This window comes from Corella eumyota, chromosome 5, assembly GCF_963082875.1.
Source record: "Corella eumyota chromosome 5, kaCorEumy4.1, whole genome shotgun sequence".
NCBI lineage: Eukaryota > Metazoa > Chordata > Ascidiacea > Phlebobranchia > Corellidae > Corella > Corella eumyota.
In genome coordinates, this window is record NC_137494.1 from 2,624,066 (window position 1) to 2,651,094 (window position 27,029).

Here is a 27,029-nt window from a genome sequence, read left to right on the forward strand (position 1 = left end):
TTGAGATTATTTTGTTTGTTTGTAATGGAGTAAGGAGAGGCATTGTTAAATAACTTGGAAGTTCAACATTACGAGTTATCTCAACCGAGGAATCAGCATTTTCTAAAAAAATTCTATTTTAATACATATAGAACTTGCAAATATAAGACAGTCATCAATTTATACAATCGGTACCTAAAAAAAATATATACAAGATCAACTAAATATTAAAAATTTAATGGATTCTGAATTGATTGGAGTTAGGGTTTGATTACCGATATCATCATTTTCACTTAACAAAAGTGAGCTTTCAAAAGATTCAGTATTACTTTGTGGTATTTCCATTTCACTTTCATTATCTAAATTATAAACAGATTTGATAAGCATGATATTAAGTTTAAGTATAACATAAAGGTTTCCTTTTTCAAATAGGTTTTTTCAATAAATCTTAAAACTTTTGTGTAGTTTTCACAAAAGTTTAAAAAAAACATTGTTTTGTATTAAGTTTTAATTACCTTCACAAATGTTTTTAGTATTACTTATTGATGAAATCATTTGTTTCTTTGACCCCTTAAGAAAAATAAAATAATTATTAAACCAGCATAAAAATAAACGTAAGTAATTTTTAAAATATAAATTTAAAGTTTTTGATAGATAAATGTTAGAAAACTTTGAATGAGTTTCAAATGAAAACTTACCTTATTATTTTTGTAAAAATCCAAACTGTTTCTAATTTTGAATCGGCGATTCATTTTTCAGAAAAAAATTTCAATATTTACAAAAAAATTTAATTCTATTTTGATAGTGTTACATTTTTGATCTCTAAATACAAAAAGAAGTAAGTCTTAAGTGGTTGAAATTTTGCAGTTGTGAACTATATTTTTATCTAAACAGCTTTACATAACGAAAAGTTGTTTTCACAAATAGAAAATACTAAATACAAATTGAAATTCACTGCTATAAAATAAAAAATGAAAGAAAAAATGATTGCAAAATTGTCTTTAACTAATACCAAAACTTTCAGTTTTTAAGATTTTTCTTTTTCTTCTTCTTCAGCCTTATTATCCTCCACCTCCATAGGCTCTTCTTTATTATCGGATTTTGACTCAGTTTTATCATTTTCATCAGATTTTTCATCTTTAACTTCTTTTTCATCTTTATTAGTGTTAGCATTCTGTGTTTCTGTTTCTGTTGTGGTAGAATCAGGTTCAGCAGGTTCTTCTACTTTAGTGTCAGTTTCTTTATTTTCTGGCGGAACCGAATCTTTTTCTGTTTCTGTTTCTTCAGTTTTTACTTCCACTTCATCCTCTTCCTCTTTTTTAGCAGCCAGTGCTTTTTCTTCTGCAATTTTTGCAAGCTCCTTTGCTTTTTTCTCAGCAGCTAATTGTGCCTCTTTCAACGCAGCAGCTTTTATTGCTTGTTGCTTTTTATACTCAACATAATACTCTTCAGGAGTCAGATTTCTAAGTCGTTTCATCTCGGTTGCAAAGGCCGTTGATTGATCTTTCCATTTCCGCTTGGTGGCGCTGTGATTTTTTTCAATTTCTCCTAGCTCAGTTTGTAGTTTACTCTGATGTCTGTCCAGTGAGTTAAGTTGGTTTTTAAGCACATCCAAACGCTGTTGTGTCACAATACCACGCGCCTGTGACAACACACAAGACTCGGATAAAATTTCTTGCATAAGACGATGATTTCTTTGAAATCGTGCAGCTGAGACATGCTTGACCGAGAATCCTTCATCGGTATCACCGGCTCCGTCATCTGCAGGTTCGATACTCATGCTCGAGTCATCACGCTCTGCCGCTCTTTGTTCCACCTCCATGGCTTCGGCTCGTGCCTTAGCTTGCAAAAACCCTTGATATGCCGGTGAGTTGTGGTAGGACTTTAACATTTCTTGATACTCCAACTTTTCGGTTTCGTATTCTTCCATGTAAATTTGCTTATCTGAGGCCAGTAATTCTCTCCATTGTTTGCCAATAATTTTACCAATTTCCCACAGTTTTAAATCTTGGTTATTTGCCTTTACCTCATCCCAAACCTTACGACTATATCTCATGTATGGCATAATAGGTTTCTCTGGTGGTTTTGGTGCTTTTGGTATCGCATTTGAAGACCCATATGCCTTACCGTTGTGTGAAATGTTAGGTCCCAAATGTAGTTTGTTGAATGCAGGGTGATTGTATTGACTGTTCATGTACATGAGAGTGCTTGGGGCAAGATGGTTGGATGTTAAAGCAACTGATGATGACATAGAATTGTCCATCGCCGTTGATCTCGTAGAACGCCGTGACATTTTGTAATTTTAGTATTATAGTAAAACTAATCTTGTTAAGCTAAATAAAAGTTACAAAAATATTTTTATGTTTAAAGTTATTTTATAAGCTATCATTTAGTTTTTTGTCTTTTTGTCCTCACTTTTTCCTGTTATAACATATTACAAAACAACAAAATACTTTAAAACTAAAAAATATTGCTTCTGGTATTTATTAAAAACTATTTTTTATGATCTTAATGCAAGTATTAATTTCAAAACAAAAACGTGCAAGACATTAAGAAATGTGCCAACAAAATGCGCGCTAAAAAGTGCCAAAATATGTCAAAAAATATGCCAATTTACATAAAAAAATGTGTCAAAAATGTTATCTTAAAAATACTAAAATTTGTACTTTACAATTTTATCTGTAAGCTATTATATTTTCGTAGTTGAAAAAATATTAATTAACAAAATGGAGTAGAAAATTTCAACTAATTTGAAAAATTATAAAAAAATTCACTGGTTTTGGTTTCCAACATTTCTGGAATTGCTACTATACCACAACCATTGATTTTTGATGGTAAATTGCAGATTGGTTTAAAACTTAAAGAACAAAGAAATATTCTTAAATATTAATGGTAAAAATATAATTTTCTTATTTAAAATATAATCAACAAAACAGAGAAAAAATATCAAAATTAAAAATATACATAAAAGTCTCATGTTGTGATGGACAATATTTTATGTGTTCGAGAAAGATTACGATTACAAATTGGTAACCTTTTAAATGGGCATAAACTAACATGCCTTATATTAACAATTATCGTTAAACTTATTTAAAGTGCAAGTTTATTTTATATAGAAAATAAAAATTAATACTGGAATTTAAATTGTCAGCTAAGAAAAACTTTAATCTATAAATACGACGTTTTATTAAATCAATAAAAATCCAGAAAGTTATTTACTACATTTGAAGCATATTTGTCATTTATATGAAATGTTAAACAGGGTATTATTTTCTTGTCAACCGAAATCTATCTAATAAGGCAGCGTGTCAGCTTAACTTTGCTTTGATTGGACACTTGCACGAATATAAAGCAATTTTAAAGAGTTCGCGTGCATAAATACTGTAAGCCTATTAAAATATGTGACTACTTCATTGCGATTAGATAAATATCTTTACCTCGTGACGTCACCCCGTAACGTTTACAATTGAGAAATAGAATTTAATGTTGACGTTCTCTGAAAAGTAGGGTAGGAAGTAGGCTTGTGTTAAATATGTGTCACAAGATACTACTTTTAACTTCAAGTTTCGTGTTTTCTACGTAAACAAAACCCACACAGACCTTTCTAAGATGACAACAAGGACATTTTAACATTTTAAAATCCAACGTTTCCCCATTTTTAATGTTATTGATATTTATTTCAAAACAAAATGTGACAAGATTATATTTGAAGTTAGTAGCGTGAAACCACTTTTTGATTTTTTTAATCTTGATTTGAATCAGCTGTCATTTTTATGAGCGTCGTATCTAAGATATATCATGTGAACTTCTTAAATCAAAATTTAAAAAAAAACGACAAGGCTAAATACAATATTCAGCAGTAAATTTTTGGAGTAACCCATGTCATATGTTGCTATTTAATTTAACTTAATATTAAGTTAAATAATTTAGATAATTGCGTTTACATAAAATATAAATTTTTTCCCTGTCTAATAAAACCAAACAAAAATTAAATAAATTGTATTTTGTCAAATATAATTTATATATATTTCGCCATTTTGCAAAAACTTGCAAATTTTTAATTAGATTCAATTCTCCCTGATTTAAAACATGTTTTAATATCATGTTAGAATATTTACTCAAAACATTGTAGACCTTACTCTCTCGCCTAATATGTATAGTAGTTGCCACGTTTTAGCTTTGCAAATATTTATTTTTGGGCTTTAGTTCTTTTATTTTAGTAAGGTTATCGTGAAAATCTGCAAAGCCAGTTATAGATATACCGCATGAAGCTTTCGATATTTAACAAACAATAAAAGAGCAACCTTTCCCTTCTCCTTATAAAATATGATTTTTTTAATTGTATAAAAATATTTTTTTTTTTTTTTTTTGGTAAAATTTTGTATAAAAAATATTTTAGTTTAAATACAAAAAGCATGAACTTGTTAGGTTATTATTCTGCAATTAATATGACTCAACAAACCAACTATAACCAAACAGCTGTCAGATTTAAAAACATTTTCGTGATGTAAATATCACTTAATCTACAAGATTTCAAAATTCTGTAATTTTCCAAGTAAATCTACAACATTTTTGACACCAAAGACCGAAGCGAATTTCGAAAGAAAACCCGCAAAATTTGGTAAAGTTAAACCATAGATTTACTTGTTAGGCATTTGACAACTCTCTTTAAAAAGACAATTTTTATTTTTATTTAAAAAACAACTTAATAAAAAAAGTTTAAATATTTTTAAAAATTAAATGAAATTCTATATCTGCAGGCAGTTTCAACAATTTGAATTTGCACTTAACAAATTTATTTTTGTTAAACAAGAAAATAAAAAAAATATTTCTGTGTAATTTCTATAAATATATAAGGCGGCTTACGTGACTTTGTTATAACACGCGTTACAATGTTATTGCAAAACACTATAAGAGAATGGATTAAAGTTTTCACTAATGACTGGTAAACAACGATTTAAAAGGCGTAACCTTAATAAAATTACCAATTCCTGACCATAAACGTTTTATCCGTCATAAATTCTTGCGCAAGACGATGTAAATATTACATACGTGGGAGAGTTTTTCTGAGTTTTGTTTTTTTATTATTAGGATTTGGGCAGAAAAACAGCTGCCTCGTTTACCATAATAGAAACTGTAACACACTTCTCCTAATTGAAATGCTACGGTAAAAGGCAAACGTGTTCGGCTTTTCGTTAAATCACTTTTTAATTGGTTCAGTATCGTAGCGTTTAAACACTGCGATCGCACGCAAGAATAGAAAACATAGCTCGTACCTTGCCATATAAATGCAAAATAATAACCCCTTATCTAATTGGATCCGGTTAGAGCTTATCTTTAAATACATGATCAAAAATACAGTTTTAAAAAGATATGACTTTCAGAATTAACATTGATTAATCGTTATGATTGCAATAATGATACATGTTAGGAGATATTTTTAAATTCCTTTGTGTTTTCGAAAAAAATAAAATTTCCAAATGAACTTTGATAAATTTTCAAAATAACTGTTTCTACCACTGCATTTTTTTAGCAAGTGATACCACTTTTCATATTTATTTTAAATTATACAGCGGTTAACCAATTAAGGTTACCATACACCTGCTATAATGTTAATTTATTGACAAAACAAAGCATGCATAAATTTAACTCTAAAACACAATTTACATACATATTTTGTAGATTACTCGAATGAAACAACGTAAATTTGCACCTGTGAGTTTCGTATTTTAAGGGTATGCGTAGTTATTGCGTCGATACATTATATTTATTGTGAAATTACCACATTTTTAAGATAGGAGATAGAAATAATAGCATTTAAACTATCACAAGTATCGTTTACATGCGTTTGACAGCAACAAAACAAAATTTCGAAATTTGTTTCTTCCGAAAAAATTTTAAGTAAAACAAAAATTTGCGTAATAGTTATAAAAATTCGCTTTGTCACAAAACGATCACAAATGATTCTGCAAATTTGCACGTTTATTATTGGTAAAGATGACTTCTCCACCCAGAAAAATCGGTCAAGGTAAAATTTCTAAAAATAGACCCGAAAATGCGCACGTGCACATTTCGAACTTAAAATTTTTACCCGATATCACCCTGACCTTCTGTGCTGATATTATGTTGTTAAATTAATTGATGGTGTTGGCATATAAACAAGCATACATAGGACGAAAATTAATTTGGGTAGAAGATAGGGCGTAAATGTTGTTAGTGACATTTCAACATTTTTACCAAATACTTTTTTGCTTTTAAATTAATTTAATGACAACTACTTTTGATAAGGTTTAAGAAATCTGATTAAATTTAAAATAAATACATAAACCATATTAACGATGACAAAAATTCAGTTCAAATTGTGAATTAACGATAAAAATTTAAATTGCATTATTTTGTTTAGTTTAAAATTAAATTTTCCAGGAAATTAAAATAAAAACACAAATTTTTCATGTGATTGACACAAAACACATGTTATATCAAAAATAGATCAGAGTTTTATCGTTAATAGAACAAGCCTCAAACAATAACACCGTTAACAAAAAAATCAAAACAATTTTTAAACTTCAGAAGTAAAATTTTTCCAGGAAGCTCATTTTAACAAAAATACCAAACTCCGATCTAAATAAGGACACGATAACTCCCACAACGTGATATTGACTAGTGTAGTAGATTTGGCCATGACATATTGAACATGTGACTTGTTATTAAAAATTCGACACGCTGCTACCCACACCCCAGTCAAGGCCATTTTGATCAGTTTTTGAAGGCTTGTAGACATATGTTTTTACAGAGAACCAATTCTCCTTTGCTTCGTTTCAGTTTCTTAGAACTTTGTGAAGACTAAAATTTAAATACATCATAGCCAAATATAGATCTTGACTGTGAATACAATGCTAAGTCATACCTAATGCAAAACTAAGTAGGCTACAAATATTTTGTGCTTGTGTAACGAAACTTTTTAAATTTTTTATATTTTTTTGGAATACATACTATTTCAATGTAAACCATTTTAAAGCAAACGTAAATGAATAACCGATGCATGCTACAAGCGATACAAAATTTAAAAGTTAGCAAAATTTACAACAAACATATCATAAAGGTTTATGCCAGTTCACTACTTCAAAACAGTTTACTATTTTATACTGCAACAACAAACTTAAATTTTTATGAGTAATGCTGTAAGGTCATATGGCTTATTCCTAAGACATTCCCATTAACAAGTTATTAGATGTTGAATCATCCCTGTATCTATATCAACGATTAGGTATTTAGCAAACGATTTTACTGTTGTCAACAATATGTTAAACTCATCAAATAATTTACCGAAAAGTCCAGTTTAAAGCATAGGTAAAGGAGAAATTAGAAAATCTCATCACGTTTAAAAATCCTACAACACTAAAATAGACGTTTAACAAATTAATTAAAAACTACCGTACGTAAACTTGGTAAATTAAAAGTTATTTAGGCACGAGATTTAGGTCTCTTCACCATCTTAACCGAAATTGCGCAATGAGTAATAGAAGTGGTTAAACATCGAGTTATTTAAGATATTTACAAGGCAATTACTTGGGGATTATATTAAACGCTTTGACGTTCCTTGGAAGTGTTTACGAAGTGTTTGTTTGGAGAAAAAGTGTTAAAACCATGTCACACTTTTTGTTTTACTAAACGCCTAAATATTATGATTTAAGGTAAACGTTTCATGAACCTGGAATTCGAGCTAGACTCTGTACTTCTGCAAATGCAAAAACCCAGAAAATATACGAACCATATATGTTCAATAACACATAATAATTTCTCCAATTACAAGCGCCAAAAAGCTTAAGGATCCTTTAAATCGCATCGAATTTGAGTCCTCAAGAATTGTAATAAGTCAATTTTGTGCATTAGTCACGTAAAAGTAACAGACACAATATGTTTTTCATGTTTTGAGTGATAGGTTAGTCTTAAAATAAATTTGACCAGGCAATTATTATTAAATACGGTGCCTGTGATTCTACGCACAACTATCGAAAATATGCGAATAAACAAGACGAAAATACCGTACAAAAATGCAATCAACATTTCGAGATATTTGTACCTTTAAGCGTTTCCGATACAACTTCAAAGCTTCGACCGCCAGAGATTTATTTAATCATCTAAATTGGGGTATTGACATTCATAATCACCTACGTTTAAAGTGAACAGAAATTTAGTCGTCAAGTTTCACATAACGAGCTGGAAAGCTCACGCAAGTTCGGTATTAAGAATAAATATATACCGGAAACGGAAAACAACTTGTTCAATTGGTTTTGCCTAGGAAGATCTTATCTTAACTAGGTTATTCCGAGTTATTATCAATAATATAATTTTTGTGGTTTCAACAAATGTGTTAATAATTTAAACATTTGTTACCCCTCAACACACCTATTTCAACGCATATTTAAAAACTTTTTCAATTTTAAACCAATGTAAAGTCTTCTTTTAAATGTAACATTTAAAAGATAAAAAAATAAGAAATATGTTTTGGCAAAAAAGAAGAAATGTGACAAGAACATTCAGCCAATTATTTTGACCTAAAATTATCATCACTTTAACATTTCATTGTTTTTACGTGTACCTTCAAGTTTGACAAAAAAACACAAAAAGTTTGTTCATAAAATTTTAAATCTTTAAATGGAAAGTGTCTGGGTTGGAGATTTATTTAATGTTTTGTGGGAATCAATGTTTCCGATTCCTGTTTTCGTTATCTTACTTCAAGACAGCTTTGTCATAACACCATAACAAGATAAGAAACGCCTTGAAGTTAGTCGGGGAAGAAGGAATAAGAATTGACAAGTCGTGCAGGTGGTCTTAATAATTAAAATAAAAACATCCAAGTCGACCATGAGTATTTCAATGTCGTGCCATACCTATATACAATCACACACGTTAACACTTCGCCACCTGGTCTGATGAAATTTAAAAACAAATCACTATAAATAAACTGAAGTTCAACTAATCTCGGCTAATGAGATACAAAATCTAAATTAAGGTTCGGTCGGCTTTTAGCTTGGAAACATATTAAACCACAATGTTTTATATATACAAGCAAAGTGAACATAGCACTGTTTGATAGCACGAACCTGTTGAATGTTTATTCTTCCAGACATTAAAGATACATTCCAAGCAAATAACGGTAGTTTCTCTTGCAAATGATTAATTAGACTTCAAAACATCTTAAGGGTAACGTATACATCTAAATTGATATAACTTAAGATTCGAACAAGATATGATACAACTTGTTGTTGGAACATATACAGTAACGACATTATCGTGTATGTATGTCGTTTAAAACTCGTGATGGATTGCTCAGTAAGTCCTTTGCAACCACACAAGCTATAATAAGTATAGCAGGTGCATTTTATTTAGGCTTGAATGCAATCGTTTGTCGTATCCATTTGCTTAAGGAGAAACGAAATCGAATGTTTAGAAAAATATTCTTTTGAAGGTAGGGATGTACATATTTCAAGGAATTAAAGCAATTTCTTGACGCCAATCAGCTTAATTTATTTGTATATAATTTGTAAACTTTTGCGGTCCTATATCGTCCAAAAAGAGATTACTTAAAGTTTATTTAAACCGCGTGCCGTTACTTTACTTTAAAGTCCAAACTCTGACAACAAGTCAAAAGGTCCCCAGTAACTCGCTTTTAAAAATTCCCAGAAAAGTCATTTATGGTTTTATTTTTGTAAAAATAAATATGTCAACTGGATAAGGGGCTCTAATGGATATCGATTGCAATTGCACCGTCCTTTGTCTTTGCAAGATCATTGGCTATTTAAAGGCCGCGAGAAACCGTTAAGGCCTTTTATAAACAAGAATTAGCATTGTTAGATGAATTTCCGAAAAGTCAGATTTAACGCGCCAGTTCACGTCAGCGCGTCGTGACGTCATCGACGCTCGTAAAACGTCACAACTGCATCGCGCTGCACAAAAACAAGCGTCCGTAAAAATTACGTCAAACGACGTAGAAACGAAATTTTCCGAACCACTACACATTTCCGTCATTTATAAACCTCGAACCGTGGGCCCAATTTAGCCGGAATGATAGGCAATAAAAACCGCTTATAGGCTCGCCGAGAAGTCGGCGTGGTGCGCTGTTATCGAACCGATAATGACCGCTTTCAGATGAGCGCAATACGTGAATTGGCATTTCGATTTTTTCTCACAGATCGGGTTAAAACAGAGAGCACGAGCAAGGGTCGGATCATAAGCAACTTAGCGTTCAACTCGCGAAGACAGAAAATAAAACAAACTTAAGTTAGCCGCCTGTTTGGCTGTATTTTAAAAGTGAAACAAAAACAATCTCTCTTCTCGACAAAAGGAAGAAGATAATTTTAAAGTCTTGCGGATTTTAACAGAAAAAAGATCACTTGAACTTCGAATCGCAAAGTTTTTACGAAGTCATTTTAACGTGAAGTCAGACCAGTAACTGCACTCGTACAATATTCTACAACAAAAGAAAACATAAATATTTGTAAACATGCAAGTTTTTCATTTATGGAGCGTTGCTATAACAACAATGTTTATTGGAATTACGTCATCATCGCCAGTTTATCAGGTAAAGAAAAACAAAATTCGAAAATAGTTTTTTTGCAAAACAAAAAAAAATTATATTTAAATTTTATATAAATTTTAAATAAAAATATAAAGCGTAGAATTTAGGTTTAAAATTTTTAAATAAAAGTCAAAAATGCAAAAATAAATTAATTAAGTAAATATTTATAATGAGAATTGAATTTACTTATTTTTTTATTTTTATTACATTTTTCTTAATTTACTTATTAGATAATTTCACTAAAATAAAACAAATAAAAAGTAGGGCTTTGGAAACTCGGTTATTTTTAGCTCCTTATATCGTGATTGTGGTAAAGTACCACGCGCATGTTAAAGGATTAAAACCTGCCATAATAAGCCATATCACATTATTAAGACATCAACGCGATCGTAACGGTGTTTTTTCGCTCTTAAAATTCTCCCGAAAAAAACGATTTCTCCCTGATTCAAAAACAATTGACGTTATCATGATGCGATCTCTTTTTGTTAAGCTTTTTGTTTTAAGAAAATAAGAACTCGAAAGTAAGAATCGTGGGTTGGGTTTTACGCAGAGGAGGTTGAACTAGCGTAGATTGTAGGTAAGGGTGGATCTTTAAATAACATCCGATGAAGCCACTGATAAACAAGCGTTAATACTTCAAATCGTTGAAACTGACATTTTGCGCAAACATTTTTAACCCAAACGTGATATGAAATACAGATGTTGACTTTTAACCACTGCGAAGTAAATTCGTAAGTACGTCAGAAAAATACTAAATTTGCAAACTGAAAAATTTTTATTGCGCATTTATTATATAATTAAGTATGAATAACTGTGTTAAACTTATGTAATTACATAAACCATACACTCGACTTTAAATGGTAATGAAGCTTTGTGGTAAAGTTCGGACAGTCCTACAATTTTATTGTCAAAATTTCGCAGATTTGGAAGCTAAAAATAAACTTTCACAGAATTTTCTGGTTAATTCATCACGCGAATAATTAAAGTTCAAATCCAAGCGTATATTCTTAGTAAAGTGTTTAATTTTCCAGCGAAACATTAAGATTTATCATCCCACTTTAAAACGGTGGCGATTATAGCCATTAACCGTTTATAATACAAGCTCTGAAACATGTAACATCCATTATTGGCGGCCATTTTGAAATTAAACTCGCGCTAATTAAAAGTTAATCGGAATGCGTTAATGATGTGATTATAAATAAGTCTATTTATAGATAGGTGACATCGAGGCCATGTTTGCCATGCTTACGACACGTTGCCGCCAGATTAAATAAAATTCGTATGAACTATTTCGTGTGAACGGCATCAAGATATTTCGTACCAGAACACGTAGGGTATTTTACCTTCTACACATGTACAAAAATGCCTCGTATTCTTATAAGCAAAGACGAGAACCCGGCAAAAATGTGTTACTCTGTCTCCATCTTACAATAAAGACCGTTAATTACGCCAAGAGCATGTTATCTGAGAGGCAATTATGTACCATCCTGGTCGAGTACAATATTTTGACAATGAATAGAAATTAGCATTGATCTTAGAAAATTAGCTCTAATTAGAACACGCACAAAATTTTTAATGCATTCGAGGCATTTTTAATCAAGAAATTCCATTTTAATTGGATTTTCCTGTCTGAAAAAACGCGCTTTGTGCTTGTACAAAGTTTTTACATATTTTTAAGTGCCGACAAAAACCAAAAAAAATATTTTTTTTAATAAAATTGTCGCAAATTTGTGTCGCGAATAATAACTGGTTGAATTAAATTTAAGGTTTTAATTAAAGCCTGCAATACCGGATCCTATTATATAAACCACATACTTAATTACAGTCATTTTACATTAACCGCTTTTAAAGAAATACATAACAAAGCATTCGTATGTTTGGGAAGACAAAGGCCCCGTTTTAATTAATATTATATATAACAGAACTGATTATTAAGCTAACCTAATACCAGACTAGGTTATAATAAGACATGATTTTATTTAAAACGTGTTTAAAGCGAATCAGTTTGGTTATAATTAAATTTGCACTAACCAGTGGTTAACCGAATTTTCTTTTTACGTTTTAGGATAACTCGAAATTTATAAGAAAATTAATGGCAACGATGGAAGAAAGATCAGCACCAAAACCAACGCCAAAAACAACGACAAATTTATTTATCCCTAAATTAATGCTGTCATTAGCAAACGGTAAGCAAAAAAAAGTACTTATAAAAACCATAATTTAAATAAATTCCAAAAACCGATACCTAAAAAATAAGATTAAAAAATAATTAATATATAATTTTATTTTTTTTAGATTTTGACAAAATTTTATCCCAAAATGTTCAAAAACGTCACGCGAAAAGGGGTGCCCCCTATCCTAGGAACACGAGGCGAAACCGAAGTAGATGGAACAGAAAAGTTTGCGTAAAAGATCGAAGTTATCGATGTTTACGGATTATGAGCTGCGGATTTAATTCTCCGTTGGATCCGTTATCTCAAAACAATAACTTTGGTTGCGGTCAAATATCAACAATGGGCGGAGCACGGCGGTGGTAGCCGGATAATAGTCTTCATACAGAAGGTGAATATTTAAAATAATATTAATAATAAATTACGCCAAATTTACAAAAAATTTAAAATGTTATTTTTATTTTTGTAAATTTAATTGGCTAAAATTGTATTAAATAACGTGATTTAAATATGGCTAATATTGTTTTCATATTTTTTCTTGAAGTTTTGAAAGTTTTAGATAACTGGTTCAAATTTACAAACTTATAAAAACAACATTTTAATATGTTTGTAAATTTTAAACTAATGCCTAAAAATCTTTAAAACTTAAAAAAAAAAAATTAAAATTGCAATATTGGTGTAATTTAAATCTTGTTATTTAATACATTTCTAGCCAATTGTATTAATTAAAACCCACATTAAAAACAAATATAAATTACAAAGATTTAACAATTTTTTTTTATCTTAGGCAACAAGTAAAACCAACGCACTCGTGAATATCAAAATCATCTCAAAAACGACCAAAATCTTCCAACATGGCCAACTATATAGGCTGTACCTCTTACATCAAGGCTACATTTATACCTAAAATGCAAGACAAGCCTAGATGTTTAATGGTTTGGAGTATTTTTACCCCAACGTACGGCCTACGACTTTGCACAGCATATATACCGCAGGGAAATATGTTTAGTTGTTTTTTAAGATTTTCGCGTTTTTGAGATTTTTTTGACTACCCACTGCCCAACGATGCTTTGCCAGTTTCTGGCTACTATTCTACTTCACTGTTGACACTGTTGTTGTTTTTTGTTTGTCCCTATTTATTCCATCACTTTTTTTGTAAACGCTTCAATTTTCGTACTATATTGTGTTTTTTATGTGTTGTCATTTTATATTTTACAATAAAGACTTTGCCTTATTTGTTAAATCAATGTGTACGTATTTATTTTATAGGTATAGATAGAATTATGTTAAACAGATATGACAAACAAATTAAAAATAAATATAAAAAGCCAGGTGAGCAAGATAAATTAAACCATAAAAGGCGTTCTTTTCAAGTTATGAAGACTTTAATTTAAGATCTTATGTAATATTATCCAAAAATCAAGCCTAAAATACATCACCACAAGAACATATATTCACTCGACTTTCGTGCGAAGATACAGGCGTAGATTATGAGCGGTGTAGTTTGTTTTAAAACTGAGTAATTGCTGTAAAATTTGCGCGGATTTGCCAATTACGAATTACAGGAGTTTGACATTACGATTTCGCTCGCTAAGCTAATAGCGTTTAAAACACTGCACTGGTAAAAATAGATGCCTTACCATAAATCGCGCACGCGAAATATGAATTTTGTTGTGATATATTTTTCCGATTAACCTAAAACAGGCATAAACGTGCAATGGGAATATGAGTGGACGATGTACCGTGTAATAGGTGGACCATTTATCAATTAAAATGACTCGCGAAATTTTCGCCAAATGTTTTCAAGGTTATAGGTCAAAAAACGACATTTAAAAATATGGTGACGATTTTACAGCCAAAAATTGAACTTAATTGCATCATAACAGTCTTTAAATATAAATTTTTACGCAGAAAGGTCCAGATTTGAACTGAACTTAACGTACGCCATTTAAAATGTATACAATGACGCAAGCAGGCTACAATTTGGTCTTTTGCAACATATTAAAAGATTTGAAACGTAAATCGTTAGTCACCATGAGATTTACACAAAGATAAATGCTAATATGTTTGTTACAGTTTTTAAGAATTCAGTCACCAGTTGTTGCTGCAAAAACAATAATCGCATGACACAAACTATTTTTAAATATGCAAAAATATTTACAACTATGTTTACACTTTTTAATCAAAATTAAAATTTAGAGAAAAAAAAAATTTTTGTGTAAATTTGTATTATATGCAAAAAATGAAAAAAAAATGCATTACAAATAAAATCATAAAAAAACTACATATCGAATACCTAAATTTTAATATTTAAATTAAGAGATTAAGAATACAAATACCTCAAACACATATTCTAAGTTAAGCGCGTTAAGGTAACATATACCCAACCTAAGCACTAAACCAGTAGATAAGGTATTATAAACATTAGGCTTAGTTATTAATAGATTACACATGGGCGGTGAGGTAGGAATTAAAACTCTGTCGGCTGGCCGTACTAGGCATTAAACACTTCACTAATTAGGCTAAACAGGAAAAATAACACCTTGACCACTTTTTAAACACTTGACAGCCAACCATAATATAGTGGTTATTATTCTTGTAATTAAAACACTTTAAAAAACATTAAATATGTAATAATGTTTGTGAAGCATCTTAATTTTACTCATTCTTAAAAAAGTATAGATGAAAAAACATTTAAAATATAAGTATTTTTGGGTGTTGAATTTTAGCAAAATAGGCGTTAGAAAACAAGTCCAAAATTGCGAAATTCGTACAAGAATTAAGCTGCATATAAACCATATTAACACAACTAGTAAACGCTGCTACTTTTAGCTCAAATCATGTTTTGGTAAAATGTAAGATTATCCTAACTTATAAGTCAACCAAGGTTAATAAATCAGTTTAGCAAGGTTGGTAAATTAATCCATTCTTTCTTTAAAACCAGACAGCTATTTTTTAAAAAAATTTAGTTTAACTTTATTGTATTTGACATTAATTTGTTTTAATTTCTAATTTTTACGCTTTGTAATAGAAAGAAATAAAAAAAAAGAAAAAAAAATGTTTTTTTGTGTTTATTTTAAATTTAAAACAAAAATGTTAACATAAATGCAAAATATTTTAATAAAAAATATCACAACTCATACTTGTGTAAATTCTACTTGGTTAGATTTTGATTTTTGTTTTCTTAAACTTTTCCTTTTCGGTGAACTTTGAGGCTTAACTTCGGTTGGATAAGTGTTGTTCTGGAAAACGCAAATTTGTTTACACACTTTGTACAAAAACTTTTTTTCAACCCAAAAACCTGACTTAGCAGTTTATAATCTTTTTGTAATATGGTAAGAGGTTAAGCGTAGGATTATATTTAAGACACTGAAAAATGTCCTTCAAGACAAAAATGACCAAAGTTCGAAAATTTATCTGAAGAAAAATTAAATGATCTGATGGAGGTAAACATTTGTTCTAAAACGTGACCAAAAAGTAAAACTTTTCTTAATATTTTGAAGTTTTACATTAGGTTATTTAAACATTAATTCAACAATTTTGGATTAAAATATTTCAGAAACTTGTTAAACATTAAATGAAAAATATACAGATTTTAACATACAACGTATTAATTCTATTGGTTAAATATTAAAATACAAAATTTTATAAATTATTTTTTTTACAACTTCAAAATTCTTTTGTTATTTTAAGTTAAACAAACAGACCCCTGTCAATCATCCCAATATATTTAGATTAAATTAAACCACTAATTAGGCACGCTATTTATTAGGGGTTAAATGATAGTCAAATAAATAAGTTTTTTAGTAAGAACTACTCCTAAAAATATCTTAGTTTATTTAAATAAGGTTTAAGTGACGAAATAAATCCCCTTGTTGCGTAGAATGACGTCAGCACGCATATTAAGTGAAAGGAAAACAGTTTAAACGGCAATTACAAATAAAAAAATAAATAATTTTTTACAAACGGAAAATTTTTTGGATTTTACGTTTTACCATTTTTTTCTTTGCGCAATTGTTAATTTCTTATATGTAAAGCAAGCGGGGAAATACAAAATATTAACTATAACGTCAAAATTGACCTAACCTTAAACACTTTATTAATAACTTGTTTCTTAAGGTTTTAAACAACAAAGACAATTTTTAACAAATTTAAGTTAATTAAAATGTACTTACCATGTTAGTTGAATCTGCAGAATCTTTTATTCCCGCAATACAAAAGAAAACAATTATGATCACCAATATTCCGAAGAGCAACAAAAGAAACGGCCAAAATACACTAAAATATAAACCCAAGTTAAACCAAGCGATTTCCTGAATAAAAATGTTAAACCGCTAGGGTATGCTACAGAGCATTGGATAAACCATAACAATACAGTAGTGGTTTTTTATTTATTTTATTTTGGTTTTTTGCGCATTGATAAAAGTAAATAATAAATACGATATACAATTAATATTACAACAATGCGACGGGATAAATTACAAAATCAATTTAATGATTTAAAACATGCCAAAAGTATTAATGTTTACATAAAGATTTTAAATATGTTATGGCATGGCCACCAAACCCAGTTATATCTGTCAAGGTATTGTCCGAATTACAAACCTAAAAGCCTAAAAATTTAGGCCAAACTATTTGCCTTAAGTCCAACGTATACCGATAGCTTAAACAGCTTTTTTAAATAAAAATAATAACTATAACTCAGAGTCTAGTATCTTATGTAACTAAATCTTTTTGTACCGTAGACCCTTATTTAAATATATATAAACCGGCAGCGTGGTGTAATAGTAAAAACACTTGCTACACCACACATGAGGTCGTAAGTTCAATCCCCACTGTCCTCATGCTGTAGCACCCTTAAGTAAATCGCTATAAATGGTATGAACTCCTGTTGAACCAGCACTTAATCATCAGCATAACTATTGGGCAATTATAATTTATATAATATCCCAAACTGCCACAGGCAACTCGAGACTGGGTCGAAGTAACTGATTTTACTCTATGTTTAAGTCGCGCATTCGACTTTCATACATCAAGGATAAAGATATATACAAAACATATATATATATAACATACTTTAAAAGCAATACAGCACTTTGGTATACATTTAAATATTAGAAATCAATTCCAAGAGTTGCTTAAACTACAAACAAATCAAAAGCAAACACAAAATTTTAGCTACTTACGCATGAAATATCGTCCAATCCGTGTAAACTCGATACAATATCACCTTGTTTGAAAGCTCTAGGTCGTAAAAACATTCAAACTGTGATCCAGTGGTAGCTACACTGTGTTGAAAGTTTTCAACTTCTTCTGTCATTCTATAAGGTGTCGGTGAGAAAGTTGGATGAAACGAACACTAAGAGTAAAAGCAAAGAGTAAGGTTACATAAAGCTTTGTGTAATGACCCAAATTTTCAATAATATGTGTGTCTATACATGAAAAACAAATATATAACATTTTGTAATAATTTTTAAAAATTTTAGTAAAATTTTTTCTCATAAAACATTTTAAAAAATTAAATAATTTTAAATTTTAATTAGGTAAGTCATAGTTCCATTAAGTTTCGAAGTTTGAATCCAATAAACGAAACAAAAACGTACTCACTTTTACCGATTAAACTTTAATAAGCCATTTGTTATAAATTTCCAAACCATAATCAACAATCAAAATATAATTAATTAATATATTAATATGTACCTCGTCTTCATAATATAAATCCAAGTCTGTCATATAGAAAACTCCTTTAACAGTTTGAGTTGAGGTTTCATCCCACTTTTTGCTATCATTATGTAATAAAGCATTGCTGTAAATTTTTTGCCAATTCACCAGTCTTTTAATGGCGTATATATTCGAAATGCCTTTTAAGCTAGTTGATTCTAAAACATTATAATTAAATAGTTACATAAGTTTGTTAAGATTTAAAGGAAATATAATATCACAATAGTAATTTTTAAAATTTGCAGATTTTATACTAGTTTCGAAACCTTAACTAACTTATTCTCTTACATAATGTCTACAACATTTTACTTTAACTATGGTAGGCAAATAGCTTAAACACTTTTTTTGCTAAGGCCAAACGTTTGCGTTGTACTTAAGGGCAATCTACGTCGACGTGCTTAGTTCAAAAGCGCATAAAAGTAACTTTGCACAGCATAGGCCTACACCTTTGCACTTGTGTTAAATATATAAATCTTTCTTAATGTATTGTTACCAACTAACCATCGTTTTAAAAGATTCTTCTATCTAACTAACCGATTCTAAATTCTTGCAAGTATTCTAGTTTGCTTATTTAACAAAAACGCATATCCCTTACTTTATTTTATTTCCTAAATGGATACCTTTACAATGCGTACCAACACATATTTTGTTGCCATTTTAATGCTTTAAATCTCCAACTTACCTTCAGGACTAGTGTTGGTAGTTGAATCTTCAAATTGTATTTGATATCTCACAGATACTCCAATACAAGGAAAACTACCATGAGAATAAGCATTACAATCGTCGAAGTGACTTGCACAGTCTGTAGTTGTACATTTGCAAGGGTTTTCCTGAACCTTGGAAGCTTCTACTGTACAAATCTACAAAAAGAAATAAACTGCTTTTTAACTCTATACTTCATCCCGTAAGCTATTAACACATTTGTTAGTATCGTTAGGCCTTCATTATTTTTACCTATTTGATGTTTGTAAATTAAAAACAAAACAAAACTTAATATTTACTGTTTTTCTGAACTTCTGGCTTCTGAGTGCAGGTAAAAGTAAAGTGTTTGACGTCACAGAAAAGACAAGAACTGACGTCACAATGATCATTATTCCAATGTGAATCGCACGCAGCTCGCTGTTCGTAAACCGGTAGGTCATAATTTAACATTTAACGTCCCAAAAATAAAGCTTTGTCTTTCTTTTTTTTCACGCTAAAATTCTACTAACTAACCTTGCCTTTGATGCAATTTTTTGTATTTGTTATTCAATTGACTTGGTAGAACAGAAGAGTTTTAAATAGAGTCTCTTTTAATCCTTTATGGCCTTTAGGGTTTACACCAGAATTTCGAATTGATTTTTGGCACTTTAAATAGTGCTTATGTTTAAGGCTCAAAATTAATTAGCAAGACTGTAGATGGAAAAAGCTTCTAAGCAAAATATCGACTTTTTGTGTTGCAAATAGATCAATAAATAATATTAAATAGAAATAAGTAATACAGAGAAACAAATAGCTATTTACTAATTCATTTTTAATAGTAAGTATTGTACAAATCGTAGAAACTTATGCAACTGTATATGAAACTTAATTCCCGGAATATGAACGTACTTAAAAGAACTATAATTTGTTGTTTAAATCAAGTATCAAATCATATTTGTAAAAAGATTTTGAAGAAAGGAGAAATACAATATGCTGCATATTTACAATTAACACTAATTTATATGTTTGAAAATTAGGCTGTCGTAACGTTGTTAAAACATTACAGAAAATCGAAAAAAATTAGAAAATTAGATTTTAAAAATAAACAATTATACAAATAAACTGAAACAATTTAGAATGCATTGGCAATTCATTTTGTAAAAAATATTAAACTTTTCCAAGAATTGATCTCTATCGAGATGAATATGTAACATCTACTTAATCTTTTTAAAAATATATTATACCGCTTGCCTGATGTATATGCTATATTTTATTAAATTTCTATGCAACCTATAGTCTTAACATCGTTCGAAAAGGTGTTTACAGCAATATCTATAAAGCCTTGTAGTTGTAAACCACAAGTTAAAAAAAGTATGATAATAAAAGTAAGAAAAAGAAAAAAAGGTTTCTAAAATCTAAAAAAGTAGATGTGAGGTCAAAACCACAAATGTAAAAAAATTAATATACAGAATATCAAACCGCACCTTAATTTTTCAGACCACATGAATCAAAAAGTACCATTTTTCATATCTCCTAATCTTTCTACAGAGCAATTGCAAGGCTGCTAACCATCGGAGCGGACTCTTCCTCGGAGGAACTTTGTGAGAATCCGTCAATTTCTTCCTCCTCATTGATTGAAAACATTTTTCTTGGCTCCTTGATTGGTTCATAGTCTCCCATATTTCGAGCGTACCTCCACAAGTAAAACGGTAACCCAAACCCGCCAACAGTACAAATCAGAAGCGCAATGTTAATCTAAAAAAAATTGTTTTTTAAATTGAAAAAAATAGAGAGTGATAATTAAGTTATTAAAGAAAACTTGTCTTTTTACGAAATCAAAGGGCAAATGCTGCTGTTTTAACATTGCTTTAATTTGCGCATTTTTACATGGTAAAAATAATTTATTAAAGCATAATAAATGAATATTGATTTAAATGAAAGTACGTTAAATATTTGTAAAAAGCAGACATGAAAAACAAATTGTGTCACAAAAGTGCAAATTAAAAAACACGACTTTTTAAATTTTCCTTAACCAGAATATGGACATTTATGCTTTATTTTTTTTATTTTTTATTTTTATTTTTTTGTCCTTATCACCTTAAGGTGATAGGTTTTATATTTTTTATTTGGGAAGGGTGTGCTGTTATGACGTGTTTTAAGCTATCCGTAAACGCCGGGCTCAAGGGCGAATAGAGTGACGTTGGTGCGGCTCGAACCCGAAACCTTTCGGCTCGTAGCCCGACGCTATAACCGGTTCGTCTCACTAGCGAACTGCTTTATTACCAGTTTAAAATTCAAAACTTACCCAAAATGGATCTCCACCTAGCGACGAGTTAATAACAACAAATAATGGATCTTGAACAAGAATAAACAAAGCAGAAAGCAAGGAAGCAAGACCGGTAAGTTTGCCAAAATGTGAAAAATGAAACCTAGACGATAAAAAGTAACATTTTCAATATAATCGTAAACTTTTTATATCATTACATTTTTTCTAATGAAGTGAGTTCTATCGAGCAAACGAGTATAACTTAACAGTTTACACTTACATGCAAGCATATAGGCCGCCGATTGAGGAATGCAAGAAAGTTCGAACAGCAGTGTGAATTAAAAACGAAAGAACCTATAAAACAGAGAAAAATATAAGTTATAAAACAATTTACATGAATAAACAAGTTATCATAAAACCCAAACTTAGATGTCTAAATATACAAAAAAAATATTTTAAATTTTTATTTATTTAATTTTTGAAAGCTTAAAATTATTTTAAAATATTATAATTACCTGTAAAGGCAATACTTCGTCAAACATAATCAAAATCCCGAAAATAGTTAAAAGAATATTTGTCAAAAGAAAAGCTCGAAACAAGTTCATGACTTGCTGCTTCTTTTTTCTGTGCTTCGACTTCTCTTCACCGCCACCATGCGAGATTGCAGGTTTTCGGTGCCCATTTGCTTGGCCGTTAGAATGCCTTTAAAGAAAAACATTGAAAATAACTAAAAAATATTGAAATGTTAAAGTTGTTTTTGATAGTGTGAGATACCGATCATGGCGTCGAAACACGAGCCGAAAGGTTTCTGGTTCGAGCCTCACCAATGTCACACTATTTGCCCTTCAGCTCGGCGGGTTTACAATTAAATAAACACTTCACAATATCACACCCTTTTAATTAAAAATATAAAACCCTATCCCCTTAAAAAATATGAAAAAAAGACAAAAAAATTAGAACCATAGTCTAACAATTACCCTTTTAATTAGTAAACTACCTATTTAACTTCGAAAATTACTTGCATTAGATGTAATTATGCTAAATATAGTTAACTTTAAGTGAATAATAATGTCATGAATTTAAGATCAATTTTAAAGTAAAAAATAATTAAATAAAGCGTAAACTCACCCATTCGAAATATGTTTCGGCTTTTCGGTAAACACGTCATCACCGTCATGGTCGAGTGCTATCGCCATATCACCTTGGCGACCGTTTTGAAATTTGACCTTCTTAACCTTCTTCTTTTTGTGCTTAAGATTCCAATCCATGATTGTCCCAATAACAGGAGCCATAAAGAAGCAGTTGATTTGAAAAAGGCCGAACAGAAAAGTGTAAAATTCAACTACAATAAAAATATATAAATTACTGTAAACAATTAAAATTGACATTACAAAACTAAATTAATTTTTTTTTTTTAGTTTGTTTTTTTTACCGATGTGGAAAGGTCAACTTTACCATCTAAACATTTATTTTTCTTGTTACCCATACCCCAGTCTCGAGTCGCCTTTATCAATTTAGAATAATATAGAATATAGACGCCCCGTAACTAAGATGCTGATTAAGTGTTGGCTCACCAGGGGTTTATACCGTTTAAAACTGCATTACTCAAGAGCGCTACAGCAAGAAAGCAGTAGAGGTTTAACCCAAGACCTCTTGTAATAAAGCCAAGTGTTCTGATCATTACACATTTTTTTTCGTATATATCTTTATTCTCGATGTGGGAAGGTCGAATGCGCGACCTAAACATAGAGTAACATCAGTTACTTCGACCCGGTCTCGAATTGCCTGTGGCAGTTTAGGATATTATAGATTATATTTGCCCGCTAATTATGCTGCTGATTAAGTGTTGACTCAGCAGGAGTTTATACTGTTTATAGAGCCTTACACAAGAGCGCTACAGCATAAGAGCAGTAGGGATTGAACCCACGACCTCTTGTAATAAGCAAAAAAAAAACCATGCTGCCGGTAGATGCGACATTACTTGTCGGGTTAAACAATAAAGGTTTAAAAACTTGTAAAATATTACACCTGTCTCAGTCGCTTCCACAACGTCCATGCCTTGTTTTTCAGCCGATGATTTTAAATACAATTCCAACCAACCCATAAAAGCAATCAATCTCAACTGGGTTAAACACATGGTGAAAAAACTGAGTAAAATACACGGATCTCTTAAGACTTTTAAGAACGATTCCTCTCCGCCTTGACTTGATTTTTTAGCTCCACCAAGGTCCAATCTATAATTAATTTAACTTCAAGTTAGTATGTGTTGAAGTTAAATATTTAAAAAAAAACACGAAAAACGTAAATAAATTTTCTAATTAATTAAATATAATTCGTGTTAACTTATTACAAAAAAATACAAAACTTTGTTATTAATAATGTAGTACAAAAGTAGTACATTAAACAGGTTTATTTAAACTGAATGTTATAACAAAATCAATAACTAAGGCTGTTTTTTATTTATTAATATTCTTAACTACAAATAATTTTATTGTTCAATGTAAGATCGATTTAACAAATTAATTATACTCACTCTGATTCAAGATAGTTTCTGTTCTTCTCCGCACTATAATCAACAGAGCTCATTCTTCTTCCAACTGAAGAGGTGTGATGTAAAAATTCTTTCCCCGTGATTTTGTGTTCGAATCGAAAGGCGTGAAATCGAAGTTTGATGCTAAGATAAAAATAATATGTTTAAAATAAAAAATAAAAGCGAATTTTAAATTTAATAAAGCATATTGTTTAACTTGTTCAATAAAAGATTTTCTGATGTTTAATTTAGGTTGCAAATTATTAGTTTAAGATGTAAGTTTAAACACATTGCTCAAATTTAAAAATAGGGGCTTAACATAATATAGAAAAGCTTAAACTTAAAATCACTAAACAAATACTTATTTGACTTTACAAAAACTTTTTTTTTTAATCGCAGTTGCAATAAAGTTAAAATGTTTTTGTTCCGTTTTTAATATGCCACATCAAAAATTACGACTGTTTGTGTTCAATTATATAACACCAACCAAATAACAGTTTAATAAACAGCAGGTTGGCCCTTAACCTGTTAAACAAATACGGTATCATGTGTGCCACTTTAAATATTTAACACCGCATGTGAGTGTTGATTAAACCGTGCAAAGTAAATGTTGACTACAAAACATAATGCCGGTAGGAACATCATCAGGCCATGTAACCCAGGTCAACAAATACCTGTTAGTTAAATAAAAGTCGAGATAATGAGCTCGTGGAATTTTTTTTAAAGTTTTTATGATGTTATTCCGACTAATAAAATAGTTTGAAAACTGTATGTGTGTGATATTGCTTGTAATAACAATGGATTCAATATTTTATAATATTATCTGGTTTAAATATTGTTTTTATGTTTAACAAAAGTATAAATGTTTTCATTTAAGAAAAATAAAACAAAAGTTTATAGAAATGGCTGAAAAAAATATAAATGCAATCAAATAACGTTTGAAACTTACGCGTAACTGATATCATCAGGTGCTGGTATAGGTTCTCCTGGAGTATTAAAATAACAATTCAGGAATGTTAAAAATCCAACCCCTGCATGAAACATCATTAACCAAATAAACGGCACTCCAGCATCATAGGCTGCCTGAACAAAAATAATAATAAGTAAATACCTTGCTGATTAAACTCAAATGTTCACAATTTTAATATTTAACAAAGATTGTTCTTTAATTGTATAAGAACATTTTTTAATGTTGAGAACGCTTGTATTAAAACAAATTTAAATTATATAAAACATTTAATAAAACTATGTAAAATTGGTTGAGATAGTTTGCTTTTAAAATCTAAAGGTAAATTAAATGAATAAAATCAATAAGAAGCAGTTTTAAAATATATTGAGAAGAAGATGTAAACTTTGATGTTATAAATTCTTTTAATAAAACATATTCAATCGTGAATAATACATTAAAACTATATATATATGTTAAGATAGTTTGCCTTGAAAAAGAAAGTCATTAAATTTGAAACACATAAATATATATAAAACTTTATTGTAGTTTACCTTAAATATCATGTACATAACAGCTGATGCAGAATATGAACCAATCATCAACGATATCATGGTTGATCTCAAACCTTCAAATAAATTTGGAACAGGAAAACTTGTAAAAATATAGACCACCCCTCCCATTCCGTTTAGGCAAACTGCTGGTGCTATTAGAACACTGTAATCTAAACAACATTACAAAAGTTTTTAGTATATAAAGTAACATACTTAAAAAAAGGATTAAAAATTTTGCCATGTTTGTTATTGAAGTAGATTTTTCCAAGTAATACTTTAATGTACTGCAATACCAGATAAGCAAAGAATGTTTTTTTTTAAATTATATTAGAATTTTTAACTTACTTTCGGTGTCCAAAGAACCCAGTGCAAACAAGACACATGAAAACATAAACGCCCATCTAAAATTAAAAAAATCATATATAAAATAAAATATTAACATAAAAATAATTAAAATTAAGTAAAATATCAAAACAAAATTTATTACAAGAAAAGTACTTTACAAAACATTGAAAACGAATAGTTGTTGATTATAAATAAAATAATACAAGTTCTATATTTAACTTACGTTCCAGTTAACCTGATCATTCTCGATCCATACTTGTCCATGATAATCCCTAGTATCATGGTCACACCACTTAATAAACTTGATCCAATAGTGAAATATCTGTTTAATATTTCATCTTGTGCTTCGCAAGTTGGATAACCAGAAGGTGTATATAACTATATAAAAAAACTAAATAAATAAAAACATGTTTTTATAAAAAAAAAATTTTACAATATTTAAAAATAAATTCTTTAAATATTTTTTATAATACAAATGTTAATGAATTTTAAAAATAAAGTAACCTAAATACACTGTTTTTAAAAATATAATGCTTGTTTTTTGCAAATTTTTAATTGTTATTGTTAATTATATAACAACGTAAATTCTTACAATTCCAGGGTCTTGCGGTAATGCTGTTGTGTTGTATTGTGACGTAGTATCATTTGACGTCACATTTTCATCTGTAAACAAAAACTAATTTTATTTAAAAACAAAATTTTTAATGACTATAAGTAAGTCATGATTTTGATTAATTCAGCTTATGTTGAATTTCACAATAGGTAGTACAAAGTTCAAGTACGGGAGGCTATTGAGCACGTGGTATTGTGGTTTTCTTATATAATACAATATTTATTGTTTGAAGTAAGAAATTCAAGTAAAAAAATTACCAAAGTCAATTTTAAAGGTTTTAAAAGTTTGGATTTATACAATAAAAAACGCAGACAAAAATAGGATTTAATACTAAAAACACTGTTTAAGTTTTTGTTTCAACATATTTTAATATCCTGTTTAACCGGATACATTTTGCCAGTAATCTATCAATCTATAATTTAAACTTTAACACATCTTACCTTCATTTGGTATAACACACAGACTTGCGTAAAAACCTTCATTCTTTAACATAAGCAAAAGCGAACTCCAGCCCAATAATACGGCAGCAAACATCAAATTTTCGGTCACTGATGTAACGGCGATCCACCATTTCCGTCTATTAGCTTGAGCTAACGAGGGGGCCATGTTTTTTTACTAAAAACTTTTGACGAAATTATCAA

At 29.7% G+C, this 27,029-nt stretch overlaps 4 protein-coding genes across 4 annotated transcripts; 1 reads left to right on the forward strand and 3 right to left on the reverse strand.

Annotated features, from left to right (window-relative positions):
- Positions 1 to 791: 791 nt before the first annotated feature.
- LOC145753270 (SWI/SNF-related matrix-associated actin-dependent regulator of chromatin subfamily E member 1-like) lies at positions 792 to 2,307 on the reverse strand. Its single transcript, XM_082569677.1, has one exon. It carries the CDS (start codon positions 2,270 to 2,272, stop codon positions 1,007 to 1,009), a length of 1,266 nt encoding a protein of 421 aa, XP_082425803.1. The 5' UTR covers positions 2,273 to 2,307; the 3' UTR covers positions 792 to 1,006.
- Positions 2,308 to 10,223: 7,916 nt separating this feature from the next.
- Positions 10,224 to 13,926, forward strand: LOC145753117 (uncharacterized). Its single transcript, XM_082569515.1, has 4 exons — positions 10,224 to 10,564; positions 12,627 to 12,747; positions 12,857 to 13,123; positions 13,520 to 13,926. The coding sequence occupies exons 1-3, from the start codon at positions 10,487 to 10,489 to the stop codon at positions 13,096 to 13,098; spliced, it is 441 nt and encodes a 146-aa protein (XP_082425641.1). The 5' UTR covers positions 10,224 to 10,486; the 3' UTR covers positions 13,099 to 13,123; positions 13,520 to 13,926.
- A 1,943-nt stretch (positions 13,927 to 15,869) lies between these two features.
- LOC145752594 (calcium-activated potassium channel subunit beta-3-like) lies at positions 15,870 to 19,595 on the reverse strand. Its single transcript, XM_082568901.1, has 6 exons — positions 19,455 to 19,595; positions 19,136 to 19,313; positions 18,433 to 18,611; positions 17,919 to 18,091; positions 16,908 to 17,010; positions 15,870 to 15,974 (listed from the first exon to the last, which is right to left on the reverse strand). The coding sequence occupies exons 1-6, from the start codon at positions 19,593 to 19,595 to the stop codon at positions 15,870 to 15,872; spliced, it is 879 nt and encodes a 292-aa protein (XP_082425027.1).
- A 791-nt stretch (positions 19,596 to 20,386) lies between these two features.
- Positions 20,387 to 27,029, reverse strand: LOC145752356 (large neutral amino acids transporter small subunit 4-like). The gene is made up of 13 exons (XM_082568628.1): positions 26,829 to 27,029; positions 26,368 to 26,438; positions 25,999 to 26,153; positions 25,776 to 25,831; positions 25,431 to 25,600; positions 24,880 to 25,013; positions 23,934 to 24,074; positions 23,429 to 23,634; positions 22,529 to 22,742; positions 21,916 to 22,102; positions 21,681 to 21,754; positions 21,440 to 21,563; positions 20,387 to 20,889 (listed from the first exon to the last, which is right to left on the reverse strand). The coding sequence occupies exons 1-13, from the start codon at positions 26,992 to 26,994 to the stop codon at positions 20,677 to 20,679; spliced, it is 1,911 nt and encodes a 636-aa protein (XP_082424754.1). The 5' UTR covers positions 26,995 to 27,029; the 3' UTR covers positions 20,387 to 20,676.

What these genes read in the sequence shown, in the direction of transcription:
- LOC145753117 (XM_082569515.1), top strand. Translation starts at nt 10,487, where the DNA reads ATGCAAGTTTTTCATTTATGGAGCGTTGCTATAACAACAATGTTTATT. An exon ending in CATCATCGCCAGTTTATCAG is followed by an intron (nt 10,565 to 12,626) that starts GTAAAGAAAAAC and finishes TTTACGTTTTAG; the next exon opens with GATAACTCGAAATTTATAAG. An exon ending in AATGCTGTCATTAGCAAACG is followed by an intron (nt 12,748 to 12,856) that starts GTAAGCAAAAAA and finishes TATTTTTTTTAG; the next exon opens with ATTTTGACAAAATTTTATCC.
- LOC145752594 (XM_082568901.1), bottom strand. Translation starts at nt 19,595, where the DNA reads ATGACCTACCGGTTTACGAACAGCGAGCTGCGTGCGATTCACATTGGA. An exon ending in TACCAACACTAGTCCTGAAG is followed by an intron (nt 18,612 to 19,135) that starts GTAAGTTGGAGA and finishes ATAATGTTTTAG; the next exon opens with AATCAACTAGCTTAAAAGGC. An exon ending in CTGCAGATTCAACTAACATG is followed by an intron (nt 15,975 to 16,907) that starts GTAAGTACATTT and finishes TGCGTTTTCCAG; the next exon opens with AACAACACTTATCCAACCGA.
- LOC145752356 (XM_082568628.1), bottom strand. Translation starts at nt 26,994, where the DNA reads ATGGCCCCCTCGTTAGCTCAAGCTAATAGACGGAAATGGTGGATCGCC. An exon ending in AGAAACTATCTTGAATCAGA is followed by an intron (nt 23,635 to 23,933) that starts GTGAGTATAATT and finishes AATTAATTATAG; the next exon opens with ATTGGACCTTGGTGGAGCTA. An exon ending in ACGAAGTATTGCCTTTACAG is followed by an intron (nt 21,755 to 21,915) that starts GTAATTATAATA and finishes TCTGTTTTATAG; the next exon opens with GTTCTTTCGTTTTTAATTCA.
- LOC145753270 (XM_082569677.1), bottom strand. Translation starts at nt 2,272, where the DNA reads ATGTCACGGCGTTCTACGAGATCAACGGCGATGGACAATTCTATGTCA.